The sequence below is a fragment of the Eurypyga helias genome, unplaced genomic scaffold (assembly GCF_000690775.1).
Source record: "Eurypyga helias isolate BGI_N326 unplaced genomic scaffold, ASM69077v1 scaffold8819, whole genome shotgun sequence".
In the NCBI taxonomy this organism is placed as follows: Eukaryota; Metazoa; Chordata; class Aves; order Eurypygiformes; family Eurypygidae; genus Eurypyga; species Eurypyga helias.
Window position 1 is genome coordinate 83,787 of NW_010270065.1, and position 19,698 is coordinate 103,484.

Sequence of the window (19,698 nt, forward strand, 5' to 3'; positions counted from 1 at the left end):
GGTCAAGCCACGATCATAGCAAAGACGTAATGTTAAGCAGAGATGGTAGTTACCCATTAATGGTAAAATAATAGCAGTAGCAGCAGTGTGTAAGCAGCTTGAGCTTGCTTGCAAAGCTGAAACATGAGAGAGGTTACTTGCAACGGGGAAGTATATTAATGCACTAAAATGGAAATGAACCTTAAGAAGTTTTGGGAGTTTTGCCTATAATACTCAAATGTGACCTTCTGTACACCACTGGCCGGTCTTCTGCACACACCTGTGCAGCAGTATTCTGTGTTTGCGGTGCTTTTGAAGCAGATGTGGATTCAGATCCTGGCTCCAGTGACAGCAATGGCAAAGCTGGCCATGCCTTCTGCCGAGCTGAGGCTTCCCCCAGCCTTTCAGGCAGCCTGTACGGTAGCGAGGCTCCCAAAGTTGCTTTAATGAGCTCGTGTACTGCAGAAGTTGACTAGTGTGCTTTCATGTTGCCAGCCTTGCCCTGTAAAACTGGCAGTTCTGCAGTCTTTAACCTGGTGAGGAGAAGCTGTAGCTAGAGTAGGCTGGATATTATTGGTCACAGGAATTACCAAGAAAATGAATTTAAAATACATTGTTATATTGAAAAGTACTGAGATTAATTTTCATAGTGACACTCTCCAACAGCTAGTAAAACCAGTTCCTTAAGGAACAATAACTCCTAATCTCTCTTATAAAAATGCTTCAGCTTTGGTCCAAAATCAATAATAACAGTATTTTCAGTAAACCACAGTTTTGGACAATTACTGCAAATTACTGCTGCATTCTATTAGTAAGAGTTGCTTACAGTTGACTACGTAGGAAATTACTCAGCTACTCATCTCTGGTGGTAGCAAAAGCCACTGTGTAATAATAAAGGAAGGAAAAGCTCTCGAATTCAGGTCTGTTCTGTAACCGGAGGTCTGCACTGCTCAGCAGCGAGACAAGCGGGAGCGTTTTTATGCTTTTCAGCTCTGCTGCCCATCTGTCGTGCAATGTTTTTATATAATGTTGCACTTTCCAGTATATAAAATGTTTAATATTCTCCTGGGATCCAGCACCGCATTGTCCAGTGCCACCTCCATGAACGAAAATTCTTTGTACAGATCAGCTTCAGCGAACTTTGTTGCTTCGAGTTCATTGAATTAAACCCAACCAGCCAGTGCTTTCAGCCCTAAGGAAGCTAGAAAGGATTTTTTAGTGGTCATAATTAGGGCAGGGCCGTCCTTCTACTTTTGCTTGTGCAGAAAGGCCTTTCACAAGGAGCAATACCGTCCGTTAGCAATTGGCCCTGGTCAGTGAATGTTAAAGAGTGGATCAGCCCCCAGTGAAGAGGGAAGGGGAGCAAACACGGTGACACGTGTTTTGCTGGTTTAATCCGTAAATCACAAAGCGCTGTCTTTCTGCAGTTTGTCGTAGCCCGCTGTGATGAAAGACTACTTGTTTGTTGGAGCTGCAGACGTCGGCTCTGGGGGCACGGCTCAGCCGGCAGAACGCGGGTCGGCGAGCTCCTCCCTGGGGGAGAACATCCCGCAGAAGGCTAAGCTAGGGCAGGCGGATAGGGGTAGGGGGTTGTTTCTAGAGATACCGTAAATCAAAGGGCTTTTTTGTGATGAAGTGGCTTTTCGTTTGAGGTAGCGCGTTGTAGGCACCGAATGCTGCCGGCTGCGATGCCGCGGCGCTGCGGCAGACAGGCAGATGCCTTCCCGGCAGCACACCCCCATCAGCGGCTGCTGACACCAAGCTGTGGCTGAGCCCCCCGGGCGCTACAGCCCTGACAGTCTCGCTAGCCTCTTCCTCTCCATCCTTCCACCAGAAGCCTGAGTTGGCCTCATTATGTCATCCCACCTCTCCGGTTAATTGTTTACATGGACACGGCTTCATTTGTAAAGCATTTCAGAGGAGTCACTTCAAAACGGTTGTTTCTTCCCTTTTCCCTTAAAGGAGGTGATGGCTGGGGGGTGGCAGAGAGGACGGGGTGGCGCAGGTGCCTCAGGTGCAGAACCTTGCACCCCGTCACACCGGGCGGCACGGGGACCACTACTCACTCAGGGCAGCTCTCTCTACCGACTAAGCTGACAGAGCCCCTCTCAGCTCAGCCAGTAGAGACCCAGGCTTGGGAAATCGCCGCCCCGAGTGCGTATCAGCCGCTTCCTACCTACTGCCAACGGGTTGCGTGTAGCGGTGAGCCCTTGCAGACTGATGGTGCCAGTTTCTTAAGCTGCTTTCCTCTGTGCCGTCTGATATTCTAGCTTGCGCTGAAAGGCAGAGGTAAGTGTGCAGCCGGTTTGCTTGCGCCAGTGCCCACCCGTGTACCGCACAGGACCCTCCTCACCAGGACATGCCCTCCCATGCTCATCCTCCCTGTGGTTTAGCATGCGGTTCGCCTGTGCTTGGAGGTGAGTTGTGAGTTCACCTCTTCATCACCTTTGGAAAATTCAACAGTGACTTCAAATTTCATAAGGGTTTCGAGTCTTACAGCGGGAAAAAGAAAAGGAATTGACTTTCTGCAGGTGTTTTAATCTGCTCGGTCACGTAAGGTTAGTCCTGTGAGCATCCCTTGCTCCTAGGGTCCGCTTGTAATTTAAGACTAAAGAGATTGTGCTGTTTTGATGAGATCCTTGTAAAGGCCTCGGCTGATGTATGTCTCGTTTTCAGTGCTCCCAGTATATGCCAGCGCTGGTGTGGAACAGAGGGTGCCAGTCTGCCCTGCGCTGCCTTGGCTGTCGGTGCTGCCCTGGCGAAGGGAGTTACCCCATTTCGGTAGTGGTCCTTGTCTGAGAAGTCTGAAGGGGACTGTGCTCCATCCTTACGTACTTTGTCTGTGACGCATGTCAGTACGTGTGGGCTGGCTTGGCTGGTGCAGACATTCTGGTATGTGCATCAGGATTTGTTCACTTAGCTCTCCTAAATGTGCGTGGATTTATCTTCATCTGTTGGATTCATGGCAAAATTCTTCAAATTCTCCTATACATGTGAGCTGAGTTCTCAGTCGTGAGAGGATGCAAAATGCAGTTATAAAAAAAACATATTCCGGGAAATATGTTACAGCCTATTATGAGTTTGGAAACTAATTATTTTGTTTATTGTACAATCCTATCATCTCAGCGCTGAGTGATGGCTGAATAGGAATTTAACAAGAAGTAGACAAAAGGGGATGCAGACGGCGGTAGCAGGCTGAGTGACTTAAGTGAAACTTAATTATTCGGTTGCATAGGAACAATTTTCTGCTAAGCTAAATTTCTATAGTTCTGCTGTTGATACATTTCTTGTATTCTTATACCTTCGTGGTAACATTTAATGACAACCAACACAGAAGGAGATTGACTGCAGCATCTCGCCAAATTCATGTGCCAAGATTCCTTGCTAATTATTTGACTTAATTTCTTTAGCGTGTTATTTTTTAGGCGGATACTTCTTTTTGAGTACATCCGTGAAATGACATGCGTTGTAATACTACTTCATTTTTCAGTTGTTTCTTTTTAATCATAGGATTACTTTTCCGGCGTGCTAGTTGAGTTCTGCCCTCAGCGCCACGCTCCGTAAAGCAGCATGTTCCCAAGCCCTTCCGAGCTGTGAGTGTGGCCATTAGCAGATGGGATTTGTTCCCCCGTTTCTCTCAGCTGTTTTGCTTTGATACACTTTCAGCGCAGCCCTTAGCATTTGCAGCATAATTTTTTTTAAGTGGCATATTTTTAGAAGAAATGTGTTATGAATTATTTCAGATGATACCTGACATCTAAAGAGCACCATTGCCAAACGTGTCGTGCTTTAACGAGAACATTTGGGGAAGTGGCTATCTTCAAAAGACGCAGCACAATTTATTTGGCCTATTTGTGTGAAATAATGTTCATCAGCATGAATTTACTTGCCATCTATTCTACAGGCCTGGGTTATGAGCTGGAAAAAGAGAAAATGGCTGGTCAGAGCCGGTGATAGTAGCGCAGAGCTGTATTATGCTCAGAGCTAGGAAAGTATTATGAAATTATTGCATTCTGCAAATTAGTGACAAAGCAAAATAAGACTTTAAAAGGAAGCCATCAGAATATATGTTTAATTGACAGCTATTACTTTACCCCATATTAAGAAATAATATTGTGTATGTTTTGTGCCAATAATGAAGTCTTAATGCTTCCGGAGTTCATCGGAGCATCTCACAGCATTTCCAAGGAGGACAGAGAGCCTGTGCTGGGATGAAGAAATGTCTGTGCTGCTGTGCACAGGTATTTTCCTGGGAACATAACTAGAAGACTTGGCAAGAATGTGGGACTAGCAGGTTGCCCAGGCTGGGAAGGAGCTGGTGGAGTCAGGGCTGGCATCTAAAAATTGGGAACCGGATCGTTTTGCCTGTATGACCCTGGTGGGGACTGGTTTTGCTGCCTTGAGCGTGCAGGGAAACAGTGCACTGCACTGTTTGTGCAGTGTGCGCCAGGGCAGAGCCGGGGCTTGTGCAGTGGCACTGCGTCCTGCCTTCATGGCCGCAAGGAATCCGAGAGGAAGACCTGGGACTCAGGCACTCAGTTTGATCATTCCGGTGGTGCTTGACAGTTAATGTCCATAAATTGTTTGCGTGAGTCATTTATCCGGCTTTGTAAGCATCAGTATGGGAAAAGCTGAGGCAGAGCTCCTCGGCACTGGAAAAGGAAAAAGGAAAAGCAGCAGCTGGAAGTGGGGCTCCCAGCAGCGGGAGCAGAGCTCTTCCTTTGAACATCTCCCTAGGGGTCTGGGCTCGGTGGTTTCCCCTTCAACGGTAACTGCTGTCACTTAATGTACAAAGGGACCAGTAAATGCCTTTCTTCTTCTTCTTCAAAGTCATTCTGACCTTTCAGCGTTGAGCTCAGGTGGACGCAGGCGCTTGGCTGCTCTGGTGGATTGCTCTGCGCTCGCCGGCACTGCAGTCATGGGTCGGACTCCTCTAGCTCTGTACCAGCGACGTAGCCGCTCTCTGAATGTCTTGTGTAGCCTTTGGACTAAGCAGCACCTACCCGCAGCCTGCTGAGGAGCCCGAGAGCAGGAGTCGCAGAAGAGGCCATCCCGAGAGGAAAACAAATCGTGGAAGACGGGGGGAAAAATGGATGTGTCTAAAGGCAAGAGGAGGTGAGGGGATAGCCCGCACGCAAGGTAAGTTGAGTCTCTTGCTCATATCCATCCAGGTTAGGAAGGATGCAGGCAGTGACAGGAAAGATCCGCCTTGCTGTTTCGGATGTTGTAGGTCTGAGCGTGACATTAAGCCTCCCTGGTCCTGCCCCCCTGTTCGGGTGGTTCTTCCTCTCACCCCCTTGCCGCATCTGCACCTCAAGTCTCGGGCAGTGCTGTAGATGAACTTGCTCCCGCTTGCATTTCCCAACCCGACAGGCGCGTATGACTGCACTAGCACGGGGCGCGTCTGTTAAATTACGATCCTGTTAGCACAGAGTTTAATTTGTTTGAGCCACATTTATGAAACACATAAATACACTTTCCTACAGACAGTTGCTGCCGCCAAACGCAGGCTGCAAACTCTGCAAAAACTGCAAAACCTCCGCAAACAAGGCGCAGCCTCAGCCGGTAACACATGCGGCACCGTGCGGGTGTTCGGAGCGTGCGTAGGTGTTACGGTGGCATCGTGCTTCTCTGCATCTTCCACCTTGCAGCAACTGCAGCGTCAGTTAAAACACCCGAATTTAAAACGCATCCCTGGTTACTGCGAGGGAAGTCCCCCCAGGTTCCGCAGTGATACAGTGGTTGCTCCAACCTGCGTCTGAAAAAAAAAAGGCGAGAAACCTGGAACTGACCAAAAGAACACAATTTATGGAAAAACACAGTAATATTGTTGGCCGTATCACAGCATAAACAGATTTTTAAAACTACTTGTGTGCTATTTCGTAGATAAAACTTTTGTCACCCCCCAACACCAAGAGGCACAAAAGAGGGAAAATGTGCAGTGACCTCCTGAGGGAGGGTCCCAGCCGGCTCTCAGTGATGGCCACGGATGAGCCCACGGCCAGCGCTGGCAGCCAAGGAGCCACAGTCCCGGGTGCTGCTCGCCGGCACCCAGGGCCTCCATGCCTTGAGCACTGGGATCTGCTTCTGGCTCTGCTGTTGAGGAAGAACATCCTTCTGCCGGGGGATTTATTGCTGTGTCTGACACCTCCGACCACTATCCCAGCCATCAGGGTGCAGCGTATTTCTTAGGTGGCTGGGGGGATATATGAGGCTTGAGGTGCCAAGTTTTAATCTTCTAATTCTGAAAGCTCTTTGTCTTTTCAAACTGGATGTCTTTCACTTTTATCCCTTCTTCTGCCCATCCATAAAGCATTTCAATCCCTCAGATGTTAAATCTTGTAGGTGTGCAACTGCTGGTAACACAGGGCAGGGGAAAAATGGTGCAGGTGTGAAATGGTAGCAAAGAGCAACCAAGTGTTCATTCCTTAAAAAAATGCCTGGTGCTTTTTCCATGAATATTAAATATTCAATGTGAGATATAGATCACTTTTTGAGACAGAAGGTAACAAATAGGAATAGTGAGTGATCATATGTTTATATGCCCGTATTTCCAGGGCTCTGTTCAAGCCACTTGAAATACCAGGTAACTCTAGTCTTGCAACAAACATCGTGAGGTTTAGTGATGAGCCCATTTCCATATGAAATCTTCCCTATCCCTCACATGTGGGTGCATGAAGTTGGGGCACAGAGACCTTGCTAAGTTGGTGAATTACGACAGGCAGATAGATCTGATCTCGGAAAGAGCAGAGCACTTGGACGGTGCACTCACCCGCAGGTTTTGTATCTAGTCAGAAGTTATTTCAGTAACAAGATCTGACAAAAAGTCCATTCAATAGTTACAGATCAGGCTGGGATTTATAGAGCTTGGGGGAATAAAGTGCCTTATTTGATTTAGATGGGTCTTTAACCTCAAGCAATGCTGTCTAGAGAATAATGCTGGATTTGGTATCTCTTCCTGGATTGTTTCTATCTTTGTATTTTAATGATACCAAGATGGTTGTTAGTGAGATTTTTATGGTATCCTGTCAAATTAAGCAGAGTGCCTGGGCTTGATTTCTGCAGGAGTCGCTGCCCCATGCTGCCATGCCCCTGCGCAGGCCGGCTCGGGGATGTGTGTCTTTGAGGGGTTCCTCTGCGGTGCTGGGTGCGTGGGGCTGAAATCCCGGTGCAGAGCACTGGGGCAGTCTTTCAGGGTCATGCTCCTTGTCCCTATCAGACACTTACCTCTCAGAGCACCGTAAGGGTGACACTTCCCAGGGGTCTGCAACAAGCTTCACACTCTGCTTCCTGTGACCTTAGTGGAGATTTGCCAGTGATGCCAACAGGAGCAATTAATCCCCTGTTTTCAGTAGTTTTACCCTAGAGAATATTAGAAAGCATTTTGAATTAAGAACATGCTTGTTTCTTTATGCCTTCATCCACTTGATTTTCTTCTAACACTATGAGGTGGATTTTAGAAACCCAAACATTCGATGTCTAAACCCTTTGAAGTTACAGCGTTGTTGGTTGGGTTGTGCTGACATCAGCAATCCCGTGGATGCTCCAGCCAGCAAGGACAGCTTTGGTCCTAAGAAACAAGAGAAAAATTCCTACTGTAGAAGTGAGAGTGCTCTAAATATGTCAGTTTCCTAAATTAAAGGGATTAGTTAAAAATAACAGGGATTAAAAGTAAAACAAGTGAAAAACCGCTTTATAAGCGCCCTCTGCAACCCCCTGAAAGGAGGGTGCAGAGAAGGGGGCGTTGGTCTCTTATGCCAAGTGACAAGCGATAGGACAAGAGGAAATGGTCTGGAGTTGCACCAGGGGAGGTTTAGATTGGATATCAGGGAAAATGCCTTCACGGAAAGAGCTGTCAGGCATTGGAAGGGGCTGCCCAGGGAGGTGGGGGAGTCACCATCCCTGGAGGGATTTAGAAGACTGTGGATGAGGCACTCAGGGACACGGTTTAGTGGTGGACTTGGCAGTGTTATGTTAACAGTTGTATTTGGTGATCTTAATGATCTTTTCCAACCTAAAAGATTCTGTGATTCTGTGGTGGTGGCAGTATTAAGCACATCGGGAACTCGTGTCTTTGCCCTTCTAGCCAAACCTGTTGGCAGTGGACAGGGCTCCATGTTTACCATACATTTGGGGCCAGCATCCATCTACTTTATGAGGAGGATCCACGTTGCCATTGGCCTTATCACAGAATGAACTCTGCCCCTGGGTGAGATGGCATGCGTCCCTCCCGGTGCCGCCGGGGAGGCCTGCATAGCACTGCAGAAGTCACCAAGCCCTCCTGCAAGGGGACCGTTCATAAGAGCAGCGGAGCTGCAGCAGTTGGAGTTCTTACCCAGCAGTTGGCATCCTCCTGAGCCAGCTCGGCATCCCTCCCTGGGCTGAGGTGTGCTGATAGCTCTTGTGCAGCTTGTTCTCTGCTACCCTGAGCCTCAGCCCTGGGCACGAGTGGAGAAACGATGTTTGCATAGAGGAGCTCGCACTGCTGATGCTATTCTGGTCTTCCTTGAAGCTCATGAGTGATTTCTTCACGCTCTACCACCAAAAAAAGCTACATTTGAACCATCAAGATGCTGCAAAAACAGTGCTGAGAAAATGCCACGCTGTACCCTGTACCCCAAATATTCCACGGAACATCAGGAACCAGCTGGTGATGGGTGGAGGAACCTGCAGTTTGTAAAACCCAGGTGGTGAGAGGTGCCTGGGCAGCCCTGGGGCAGCCCCATTGCCTGGGAGACTCAGTGTAACCCATGCACTGCCCACCCCATCCTGCACAACTCCAAGGAAGCCCTTTACTTAGTGCTTCGAAGAGCCTTTACTTGTTGCACCTTTTCTTTGCAGCTCCTTTTTCTGAAAGGTTGTGTCTAAAAATTCTAAATTAATTCTGGGCGATGGTTCATCTGGTTTGAGGAACAGTGTGCTGTCTGCCGCGTTCATTTGCTCTCCTTGGCAATGATCATTTTTGGGTATAACATTTATATTACATCCATTAGAGATTAGAATGGGATGTGAATTATCCAAAGCTGTTCCAATCACCACTTAAATCTTTATTGATTGCAAGTAATAAACATAACTACAGTGTTGCTGAGACTTTATGCCACTCAAACAGCGGTTACACACAGCCGGCGAAAGTCTGGGGGTTATTGGGTGAGATTTTCAAGTCCCAAAGTGACTTTTGCTCCTAAATCTTGACAGGACAAGGGGTAATGGGTATAAATTGAAATCAGGGAGGTTTAGATTAGAGGTCAGGAAGAAATTCTTCATGGAGAGGGTGGTGAGGCACTGGGACAGGTTGCCCAGAGATGTTGTGGATGCCCCCTCCCTGGAAGTGTCCAAGGCCAGGCTGGATGAGGCTTTGAGCAACCTGGTCTAGTGGAAGGTGTCCCTGCCCATGGCAGGGGGGTTGGAACTAGATGATCTTTAAGGTCCCTTCCAACCCTAACCATTCTATGATTCTATGATTCTATGAAATCTCACCCCGTAGCAGTCACCATCTCTTCTCTGCATCACCTGCTGTGACCGGCCCAAACACTGGGCTACAGAGCCACGAGGATCAGTGCATCCCATCACTCATTCCTTGAAAACAGCCCTTTCCTGGCAAGATCGGGACGTTCTTTTCCAAGAAGCTGCTCAGACTCTTCTGCGCAGTCGGAGTTCATTCAGGGACCTGTTTGCAGCACTGGCACACAAACGTGATGGCCAGTAACTGGAATCGGATTGCCAAAGGAGCCACCTGGCCAGCTTCTGCAGCTGTTTGTGAGACTGCAGCTCGCTGGGTCTCTTTGCTAAGCCAGTAGAAGCTAAACTGATGGCCCTAGATAAAAATAACGGGGTTTGGGTTATCTACTTTTTATAGGTGCAGGTGAAACCATGAAAATTAACCTAAAAGGTCATTAATCAAATTTTAAAACCTGTTACAGTTTCTAATTTGAGAGAGGCAGAAGTTACACCTCTCACTTTGGGACTCTTAAAAACCTATTTCTTTGATGATTAATTCACTTTTAACTCATCCTGGCCAGAAAAATATCATAATGCCACCAGTTTTCTCAATGGAGATAAAAATTACCGCAAGTAACCTGAAACTGGTGCTGTGGGGAGAGGAAGCAGGGCAAGGAGTCCCTCAGACGGGGTGAGGGTGTCTCGAAGAGATGTAAGAGAGAGCAGATGGGCTCTGCAGCATTGTGTTCCCTATTTTTCACATTAAAGGTGTAGATGGAAAATAGATAATAATGAAACAGAAGTGTAATAGATGCTCTACAAAGAGCATATCGCAGCTCTTTCTTCTGAGGGATGATCCCACACATCAGCGTGGGATACTGTACTTCATGCAAGATCAGCTTCATGACAAAGCAGTGCTGTAGCAATTCCTGAATTAGGAGGCAGAGGTGGCCAGGATTTTTAAACTGGGCACCTAGTTTAGGGGTGAGATTTTGATGAATAAGTGCACATTATTTTTCAAAAATCAGTTCTCTCCATCCTGTCACCTGGGGCCACCAGCACCCAGGGATGCAGCAGATCTTCTGGGGCTGGTGTCCCCAGCCAAGAGGGGCTGAATGCAGCAGGGAGGCAGCCCCGGGGCCACAAGGCAAAGGGAAGGGGAGGTTCCCTTTGGGATGGTGCCATGTTTCATTTCGAACAGGGGAGCAGAGAAACCACTCGTGGGAGCTGAAACGGCAGGAAAATCCACCTCTATCCCCGGTGTAAAATCATGTTCGCAGCAGACTGACAGAGTGAAGCCTGTGAGAATAGATGGGCACGGGGCTTCTTAACGTCATGCCTCCCTTAAATAAATCAGCCATAGCAAATGCCTTAATTTGCCACTGGGGGCAATTCTGTTCAGTATCAGGCACCTGGTACCATTTTTCTAGGCTCAAGTCTTCCCATCATTTGTAGATACCAGCAAAAAATATCTTAGCGAGGTTTGCTAAACCTGCCCGGCAGATCCAGCCTCACATGGTTAAGCCTGGCTCAGCCAAACCCACTACACCTGGATGAAAAGCACAAGGGTGCAAACAAAAAAATTCCTTCCGTTATGGTGAGGAAGAAAAATACTTCAAGCTTCTGCACAAGAATGTCTTACGACACCTGCAATGCTGATGTCCCGGTCCGAATTTCCTCAGCTCCTTTTCTTGGGCACACAGAACACAACAAGAGAGCACAAGCTCTCAAACCTCTGAACATTTTACTTTGATAAAAGCAACCAAACTACTAGAGAGCTAGGCTGGAAACCACGCGGGGGGAGATGAAAAAGAATCCCGACATAAATTAAAGGCAGAGGAAAAACAGCTGAAGCCACCCGGGAAAGGGCTGAGGACCTCATAGGATATCCTGTACGGCCCAACAGCAGCAACCTAATTAAAAAACAGCTGGAAAGCACAAAATTATCCCAGGAAAAAGATGAGAAAATGGAAGCCTTTTGAGAGAGACCCAGAAACTGAGCAAATGGTCTTCTGAGCCGTTTTGGGGGGAGTGCAGCCGGCTGGTGGGTGACTGGGACACAGCCTTCCCACGGGACCTGGGTGAGTCTCTCCGTTCCTCCACCGCTAAGGCAATTAAACCCCTCCCCAAGCAAACAGTGCCAGGGCAAGCTATGGAAAACCCTCCTCCTACGGCCAACAGCCCCCGCTCCCAGAAGAGCCCTGCGCTTCCCTCTGTAAGAACAAACAAAACGCTTTGCAACTGGGTAGCCTTCGACTTGCCAGCGTGGACACGTTGTTGGAGCTGTGCAGGGGCATTTTTGGGGCAAGCCGAGGCATGGTACGGAGGATTTGCATTCAGTGCGCACTGCTGAGCGCTCGGAGAGAAAAATGTCCCGATCCAGCCATGCCTTTCCGCACCTCCATCACAATCTTGGCCAAAACTGTGCCTGACTGTTAAACTGAACAAGGGTAGACAGCTACTCAGAGATGAGCAATCGGAAAACGTACCAGCAGCCAGGCTCAATTTTCAATGCGTTTAACAACTCGTGAATTTGGGAGCCCATCCCGCACCAGCTTGCGTTGCATCCCGGCGGGTGAAGGGCTGGACCGGGCTGCAGAGGCATCATGCCTTCTCCCCCCATCAGGTCACCTGGATCCTGCTGCACTGGGGAGCAGCTCATGCATCAAGAGGTCTCGGGATTCATTTCTTGGAAGCAGACAAATCATTCCTTAGGACTTTGCTCAAACAAGCTGTATTTTGTGGTCCATCTGTGAAGCCCTAATGAGTGCCTTTTCTAACAGGTTGAGAGGACTTCTTCCCTCAGGTACGCGCTGCTCATCCCAGTGCTGTCAGCAAAGTAGCGGAGCTCAGGCGAACCCCCAGGTCGTCTGCGTGCTGGGGAGGGAGGACAGGCTAAGGAAGGGGAGGACAAGCACCAGCTACTGCTTCACATCAGACTTTCCTCCCCCTGACACAACCTGCCCATCTCGTACCGGCTGCCCCATGCCAGGCGGGATGGCTTACAGCCCCCCCAGCACCCAGCACGGCAACGGTTCTGCCAGCAAAGGGTCGGTGGGCCTGAGGCGTGCAGCGGCTCCTCGGCCCTTGTCTGCCGCCCCGCTCTGCTCCTTGGGCCAGGACAGACGGATGGGGCAGATCGCCTCTTCCCTACCCGGGCTGAGGTACTGCAGTACCCCACCTGACAAACAGGGCTGTGACAAACTATGGTGAAAACCCCAGTTTAGGCTAATTCCCGTCTGTTTAGTTAAGATAATTTTAGTTTGCTACTTTTTTTTCTTTTTTTGGCAGTTGCGTGTGTGCAATTAGCTGCAATCTTGGCTTTAAAAAAATATAAAGCACCCTAATTAGCATGTTAAGCCTCCTCATTTCCCAATACTGTATAATGTTGTGAAAGCTAATCTATAATGTATTGGACGTTATGCAAATGCTCTGTGCTCCATATGGGGTTTAGAACGGAATGCAAATTAAAAATAGTGTTTGGAATAGGACTGGGGGGAGGGGGAAATTTGCACAATAAAATATGCAGATAGGAGAAAAGGTGTTTATAACCTTCTCCCTGTTGTTTGTGTATTCTCAGCTGCACAATGCTTTTCAAAGCGGAGAGATGTATGGCATAAAATCTCTCCAAATTGGATAGTTTTTAAATGAAATTTAAAATGAGAGCACTGTTCTCTAAGCAATAATCCACACCGTTCTTTCTGCTGGGGCTTGTAGCGGGTAGGTAAAGGCACTTGGCTTTCTCTGACTTCCAATGCCATTCTGCACGGATAATTGCAGCGTATTTGCCCGGGTGTCACGGGACCCTTGTCACGACACGGCTGCCCAGGAGGGTCCACGGGGGTGGCTTGGCCACGGCCGGGCCGGTCCCCATAGACACAAACCTATGGGACAGGAGTGTCACCTGTGGCACCCCGGGTATTTGCAGTGTCTGTGGAACGTGCGTCGATCCCATGGATATTTTACAGCCCTACCTTTAGGTGGATGCAAACATAGCTGCAGTACAGCTGGCTTTTGACGATGCCACCGGCTCATGGTGGAGGGGCTCCTTGCCTGCTGCCAGAGCTGAGCCAGCAAACATGTTCTGTCTCATGCGGCTTGTCACCGCCGTCGGCTGTGTCTGGCTGAGCGTATACAGCCTTCCCTGATTGATCCTTAATTAGATTACAGCTGCTGCTTAAAAATGGCCATTTTACAAAAATACAATCTTGGCTGGTGTCAAACCGAGCCCTGCGCAGACCAGGAGGTGCTGCCTCTGCCTGGCCAACTGGGAAGCTCTGCCAGCGCAGGCAGTGTCAGCGTCACCGCTGCTGGGACCAGGGATCAGCGGTTCTCCCCACCTCGATGGCTTTCCCACGCTTTTGCCCTCATGGCTGGCCTTGGTGGCACCATGCCAGGTCACAGCGGTGCAGCACTGGTTCAGTGGTTCAGCTCAGGAGCTTTTGGACGTGCTCATTTTTCTCATGGTACCCCACGACCTGCCCGGGCTCAGCCAAGCACAACCTGTCCCCCTGCTCCGTGGCCCAGCCTCCTCCCAAGGGCACGTAGCACCTCCGAGGGCAGCGATTCTCAGCATCAGCCACCAACAGGTCTCACAGCCATCTCGGAGGAAGCTTCTTGGCAGATGAGGGAACGAACAGAGCTCCTCTCCACCAGCTACTGCTTCCGATATCTACCTGCCCCACGCGTGGCAGGGCTCAGCCGCTCCTGCTGCTCGAGGGCTGTGAGCCCTCCCAGCCTGTGGACATTCCCTCAATGACACTGTGTAATTAAGCTTATAATGAAGGTGTTTTGTATAGGTTGTGCTGCTCTTTCCCCCGAGTATCTTCCACTCTGCAGAGTCATGCACATTGGGCAGGGGTGGGCGAAAGGCAGGAGCAGCGAGAGCGAGAAGCGAGGCCAGCAGCGGGGCAGACGTGGGCTGAGCTCCTGCATCTGTTCTGCTGACGGCAGGCGTGGATGGACCCACAGTGGGATGTGTTGCGGGGCAGCCGTGCGTGTGCTGCCTGGTGTTATCCCTTGTGAAGCACACAGCATCGCTGAGGATAAGGACCCATCTCTTTCCTCCCCACCAGCTGCCCTGCACAGCCGTGGAGCAGGCATCAAAGCTCTTCGGGCAGGAGCAGGAACTGAAGATGTCCCTCATGCAGGGAGCCTGTCTCATGGAGACGGGCAGGAAAAACACCAAGATATCGCACACAGAGGAAATGGAAATGAGAAAACAGAACTGAGGGCTTCCCACAGAGAAGGGGCGGGTGAGCTGAGGTCCCCCCGGGCTTGCGGGCTCTTTGAAACACCGCAGTCAGCAGCTCCCTTCATCCTGCCAACGTTTCCCACCCTGGGCACTTTCAGCCGGCGTATCCATGTTCACTAATCTGTTTCATAAAGGTCTGCGTTTGCTTATTTTCTGCTGCAGTTCCCTGTACCAGTGGAGTTGGGGATGCAGCAGCTCCAGGGGAGAGCAGCCGCCCGCGTGGTTCCTCCGAGCACGGCCCCGGCAGCGGCAGGAGCTGGAGAAACCACCACCAGGAAAGAAACAGCCGCGGCGGCTGGCAAAATCCCCCTCCAGGACAGCCACCCTGGAGCTTATTGCTTTGCAAACGTGCACACAGCCCCCCACCCAGGTGTGGGGGTGCTGCGGGGGGCGAGGCTGGAGCCATAAAATGCTCTAAGAACAACGGCTTGTTTGGGGGCTTGCTGTCTGTTAGTGCAATACGAGGGGTCCGGCTAGATCAAACCCACCGTAACCCGTAAAGCTACTGTGAGTGCCTGGGGCTGCACCAAACTGGGAAATTGGACTTGCTTTGTTTCTGCCGCCTTCATTTAACAGTGAGTGCCGATTACTCAAAGCGATATGGGCAGGACCTGGTAATGTAGCGTTGCTCTAGCCTTAACTTACGGGGATGATCCAGTTGCCTGCAGTGTAAATACTTTGTGGCCAGGAACCCTGCTTTATCGCTTTGTATAGTTTTAAAGTAGTTTAAAGATTGAATAACATAAAATAACATAATATAATGTTATTTATGTTATTTCCCACGTGAAGAACTCCTGTAAACCTTGCAGTATTGAAACTCAGTGAACAAGGCATCTTAGACAAGCTGAAAAACAAATGGTGGTACGATAAGGGTGAATGTGGAGCCAAGGACTCCGGAAGTAAGGTCAGTCGCTGAAGGTCTTTTTGTACTGATTAGCAATCACATTTTGACCCACTGTTTGTTTATACAAAGAATGACTTTCAAAAGTTGATATTTACATTTTGAAGGTTGAAAGAAAAGAATAGAAAAAAATAATTAAGTCTCTGAACGTGGCAGCATTTTTCTTTTATGCAGTAACAGACTGTAGTTGTAAGTATGTTTTACTATTTGAGTATTTTGCTAGAAAAACATGGAAAGAGAAGCCCCCAAAGCCTCCCAAGCTGGTATCTTCATTTAAAGTTGCAAGTTTCGGCACAGTCAATGTGTATTATTCAGGCCAGCATCTTTCCTTATCTTTAGTTTTACTGAAAAAAACCCACATTTTTGTTTCAAAATTGTGACTTAGATTCTCTACATGTCAGTTTGGGAAACAGTCACACGCTTGCTAAGGGTGGACAATTTCAGGACAGACCCATGAAATATGCCCTCCCCTGCCCTATTTCCCAATTCATTTTCAAATTTGATTTAAAAAAAAAAAAATCTAGATGTACTATTGGTAACTCCCTACATAAATATTGTATGCTCTTCTTTATTCTGCTTTGAACCATTTTGCTGCTGTACTGCCCTGTCCCACGCCAACCATGCTGCAGGGCCAGTCACCCCCAGCTCCTCGTGCAGGACCACTGCAGACCCCAGTGGAGATCCCACCACTGTGGTGACGGGTGGATCAACCCGGTAGCTGCACACTTAAATTGCAGGAAATACTTATTTACACCATTCAGCTAAAGGAAAACATTGAGGATTTTTTGGGTTTTAATGCTTAAAGAGCAGTTGAGGAGAAAAACACTGTAGAAGTGCTGGGCTTGCTGGAGTAAACATTTTCAAAGGCACCAAGAGGAGGAGAAATCCAGCTCCAGCTGAAATCAGTTGCAGTCAAGTGCCCTGGTGCCTTTGGAAATGCCCTCTATAATCATTCAAACAGAAAACTGTAGTTTGGAAGTCCCCCTCTCAGTGTCGGAGGACAATTTCAAGTTCCAGTGAAGGCAATAATAAAAAATTCATTGGTTTCAGCTGGACTGGAAGTTGCTTAGGGCACAGCCCTGCAGCTGTTGTATGAGACAAATTTGGGATCATGGGACATCTGACTGCACAGCAGCTGCAGAAGGAAACTGTAATTGAAAAGAAGTGTAAATGAGTAACATCTTTAGTTTAAATGGCAGGCTGTTTGCTACAACTGCATCTAGCCAAACTGCTCGTGTAATGTAGACACCTACAAGGGAGATGGTATTTTATTCTGAGCACATGCAAGCTTTGCTGTCCCTGGAGACACTCATAAACCAGCTCCGGCAGCCGGTGTCTTCCCAGGGCACAGCCATGCCTGCCACCATCACTCCCTGTGCCCAGCCGGCCAGCCCACGCAGCAGCAAAAGGGTTGCAGCTCCATTTAATTTAAAAACGTTACAGAATCCTGTTTTTAAAAATGAAAGCCTTCTCCCCCATCTGACATGTACTGAAGGAAAGTACCCCCAGCCATCATTTTTTGTGTTACAGTGACTGGTTTTATCCAGTAACTCAGTCTCCCTCAGTCACCAAAGGTGCTACCTTAGCTTAGGGCTCTGCTGCTTGACCTTATAGTAACTGACCACCTTCCTAGGGTGTTTTTTGTTTGCCAACTGTTGAAAAGAGGCAGATAAGTTTAGCAGCATCTCAAAAATTTTATCTACCTTCGCCACAACGAAGCGTGTAGTGGTTTGGGTTTTTCTACTTCTATAATGGCCTCCTGTAAAACCTGCTGTTTTACACAGCCACTGCTTTCCCCATCCGAGCTTTCTCTGCCTTTGCCACCAGAGATGCTCGGCCGCAGACCGGCCCCGAGGGCCTGGGGAAGTCAACGGCCCTAACAGTCTCATCACCTCAGAGCCGGCCGGGGTTTTGCCCGCCGCAGGGTGGGAGACAGGGCAGTCACTGCTGCGCAGCCCTGGGCTGCCCGGGGCCGGGGGGGACAGCCCCGATCCGTGAGTGGGACACTAAACGCCATGAGTGTAGCTGTTCCAGCTAGGACTAAGTGCACAGTAGCCTGTTGTGTGTCTGTCTGTCCACTCCTCGCAGCAAAACTAACGGCGTGGCTCGTTTCTCTTAGGACAAGACGAGCGCTCTGAGCCTGAGCAATGTGGCTGGGGTTTTCTATATCCTTGTCGGAGGCCTCGGGCTCGCCATGATGGTGGCACTGATCGAGTTCTGCTACAAGTCGCGGGCAGAGTCCAAGCGAATGAAACTCACCAAGAACACGCAGAACTTCAAACCCGCTCCCGCCACCAACACCCAGAATTACGCTACGTACAGAGAAGGCTACAACGTGTACGGCACAGAAAGTGTGAAAATCTAGGGGTACGGCTACGGGCCGGGAACTAAAACCCTCTGGGTTTTCTTTCTTTCTGTTGTTTTGGGGTTTTGTTAAGCTGTGTGTGGTATTTTGTGGCGTGCATCAGCAGACTGCTGCAAAAGGGCTTTGGAAACATCATCAGGTGGCCATCTTAGCGTATAAGTGCACAGAAGTAAGCTCGGTACCATCCTATATTGCAAACAGTGATAGCTGGCTTCATGCTGAAGTGAGTAACTCCTCTCTCCAGCATTGTGCTAGTTCAGCACCTATAAAAGTATTTTGTTAATTGCTTTAAAAAGTACTATAATCAGAATTTGCATCTCTCTTGCTAATGACCTCTTCCCCTTTACTTTTAAGCTATAATCAGGTCAGGTAAGTGCTTTTAGGAAGCCTCAAAAAAAAATCTACAAGAGAACAAGAAAGTTCACACTAGAAATTGTGATTTCTAAAGCCTGAAAAGTAGAGTTGAATTCCTGAAAAACCGCTCTGGAAAAACCTGGTTAGCCCATCGCCCACAGCTTGTGCCTCTCCCCAGGCTGAGCTTCCCTGCCCCTTGCTGCCGGGCAGTGATTAAATCTTTTTGGTTTTATTATAGATCCTCACCCTGACAGCACGCAAGAGGAGAAGCAGCAGAGAATGTGGCTACTTCATGGATTCGGACCACCTGAGCCAGTCGTACTCTCTCCGAGGTGTCAGGCATGACACGCGTTGATGATGGTGCAATGTACTTTTAATAGGAAAAACTGATCTTTTTTCCTTCAGTGCCTTATGGAAGACTCTGAGACTCACAACAATGCAAACCATCACCGAAATATTCTTGCTTTGCTTGAAAGAAGAAAAAGGAAGGGAATAGAAGAAAAAGAAAAAAAAGAAAAGAAAAGAGAAAAGAAAGAAAAGAAAAGAAAAAGAAAAGAGAAAAGGAGAAAAGAGAAAAAGAAAAGAAAAAAGAAAAGAAAATGAAAATAGAAGAAAAGGAGAAAAGAGAACGAGGAAAGGACTGGTAACAAGATATTAGTATGTGAAAAAAATCCTTGTAAAAAAAAAATCAGTGCAACAAAAGCCATTCTTTGATACCACTGCACAGAAAACGAACTTGTGTCCTGAAAGCAAACCGCAGCCGGTTTCATGAACCACCCCAATCGTATCAAATTATGAAACGCCTCCTGACACAAAGCCTCAGAAATCTGCTGCGTGCCAACATGGACCGGCCTGTCACTGCTTGTATGAGCTGATGTCAAGATGTTTTCAGTATTTACTTACTGGTGGTGTGATTTTTTTTTTTCCCCCCCCAAGCCACTTTAAAATCTCCAGCTAATTTGAGCAATTCTGTATAGCAGTAAAAGTTGTAACACTTGAAGAAAAAGAATCTCTGCATTAGAACCCGTTAAGGTCAATGATTGTGAATCTGTAAATCCAAAAGAAAGTAATCTGTGGAACTTCATGTGTTGCTTCCAGACCAGTAAATTAATTTCTTGACAACATAGCTAAAGTGCGGGCAGAAAATAGTGCATTCCTTATTCTTTTTGTCTATCATCAGGCATACCTACAGGTGCTTTATTAAAATAACATTGGGTGGCTTTAAAAAACAACAAAGAAAAAGAAAAGCTACTTGCTGTTTAGGTTCAGACCATATATCTCTTTTCTTGCTCTGCATTTGCATTTTAATTCACTGTTTAATATCAAGCAATGAAGCAAGAGAAGCACAGGTTAGTTTGTCCCAGCCCTGCTTCCGCTTCACCCCAGTTCTCCCACAACTAGCACTGT

The 19,698-nt window shown here is 48.2% G+C and overlaps 1 protein-coding gene across 1 annotated transcript in view; it reads left to right on the forward strand.

Annotated features, from left to right (window-relative positions):
* LOC104514573 (glutamate receptor 3-like) overlaps nt 1-18,775 on the forward strand; it is a gene marked incomplete at its 5' end in the record, with an annotated part of 79,542 nt that extends 60,767 nt beyond the window's left edge. The window contains 3 exon segments of the mRNA XM_010158302.1: nt 15,461-15,575; nt 17,692-17,939; nt 18,530-18,775. Coding sequence (XP_010156604.1) covers nt 15,461-15,575; nt 17,692-17,937 — 361 coding nt within the window.
* Between the last annotated feature and the right edge of the window lie 923 nt (nt 18,776-19,698).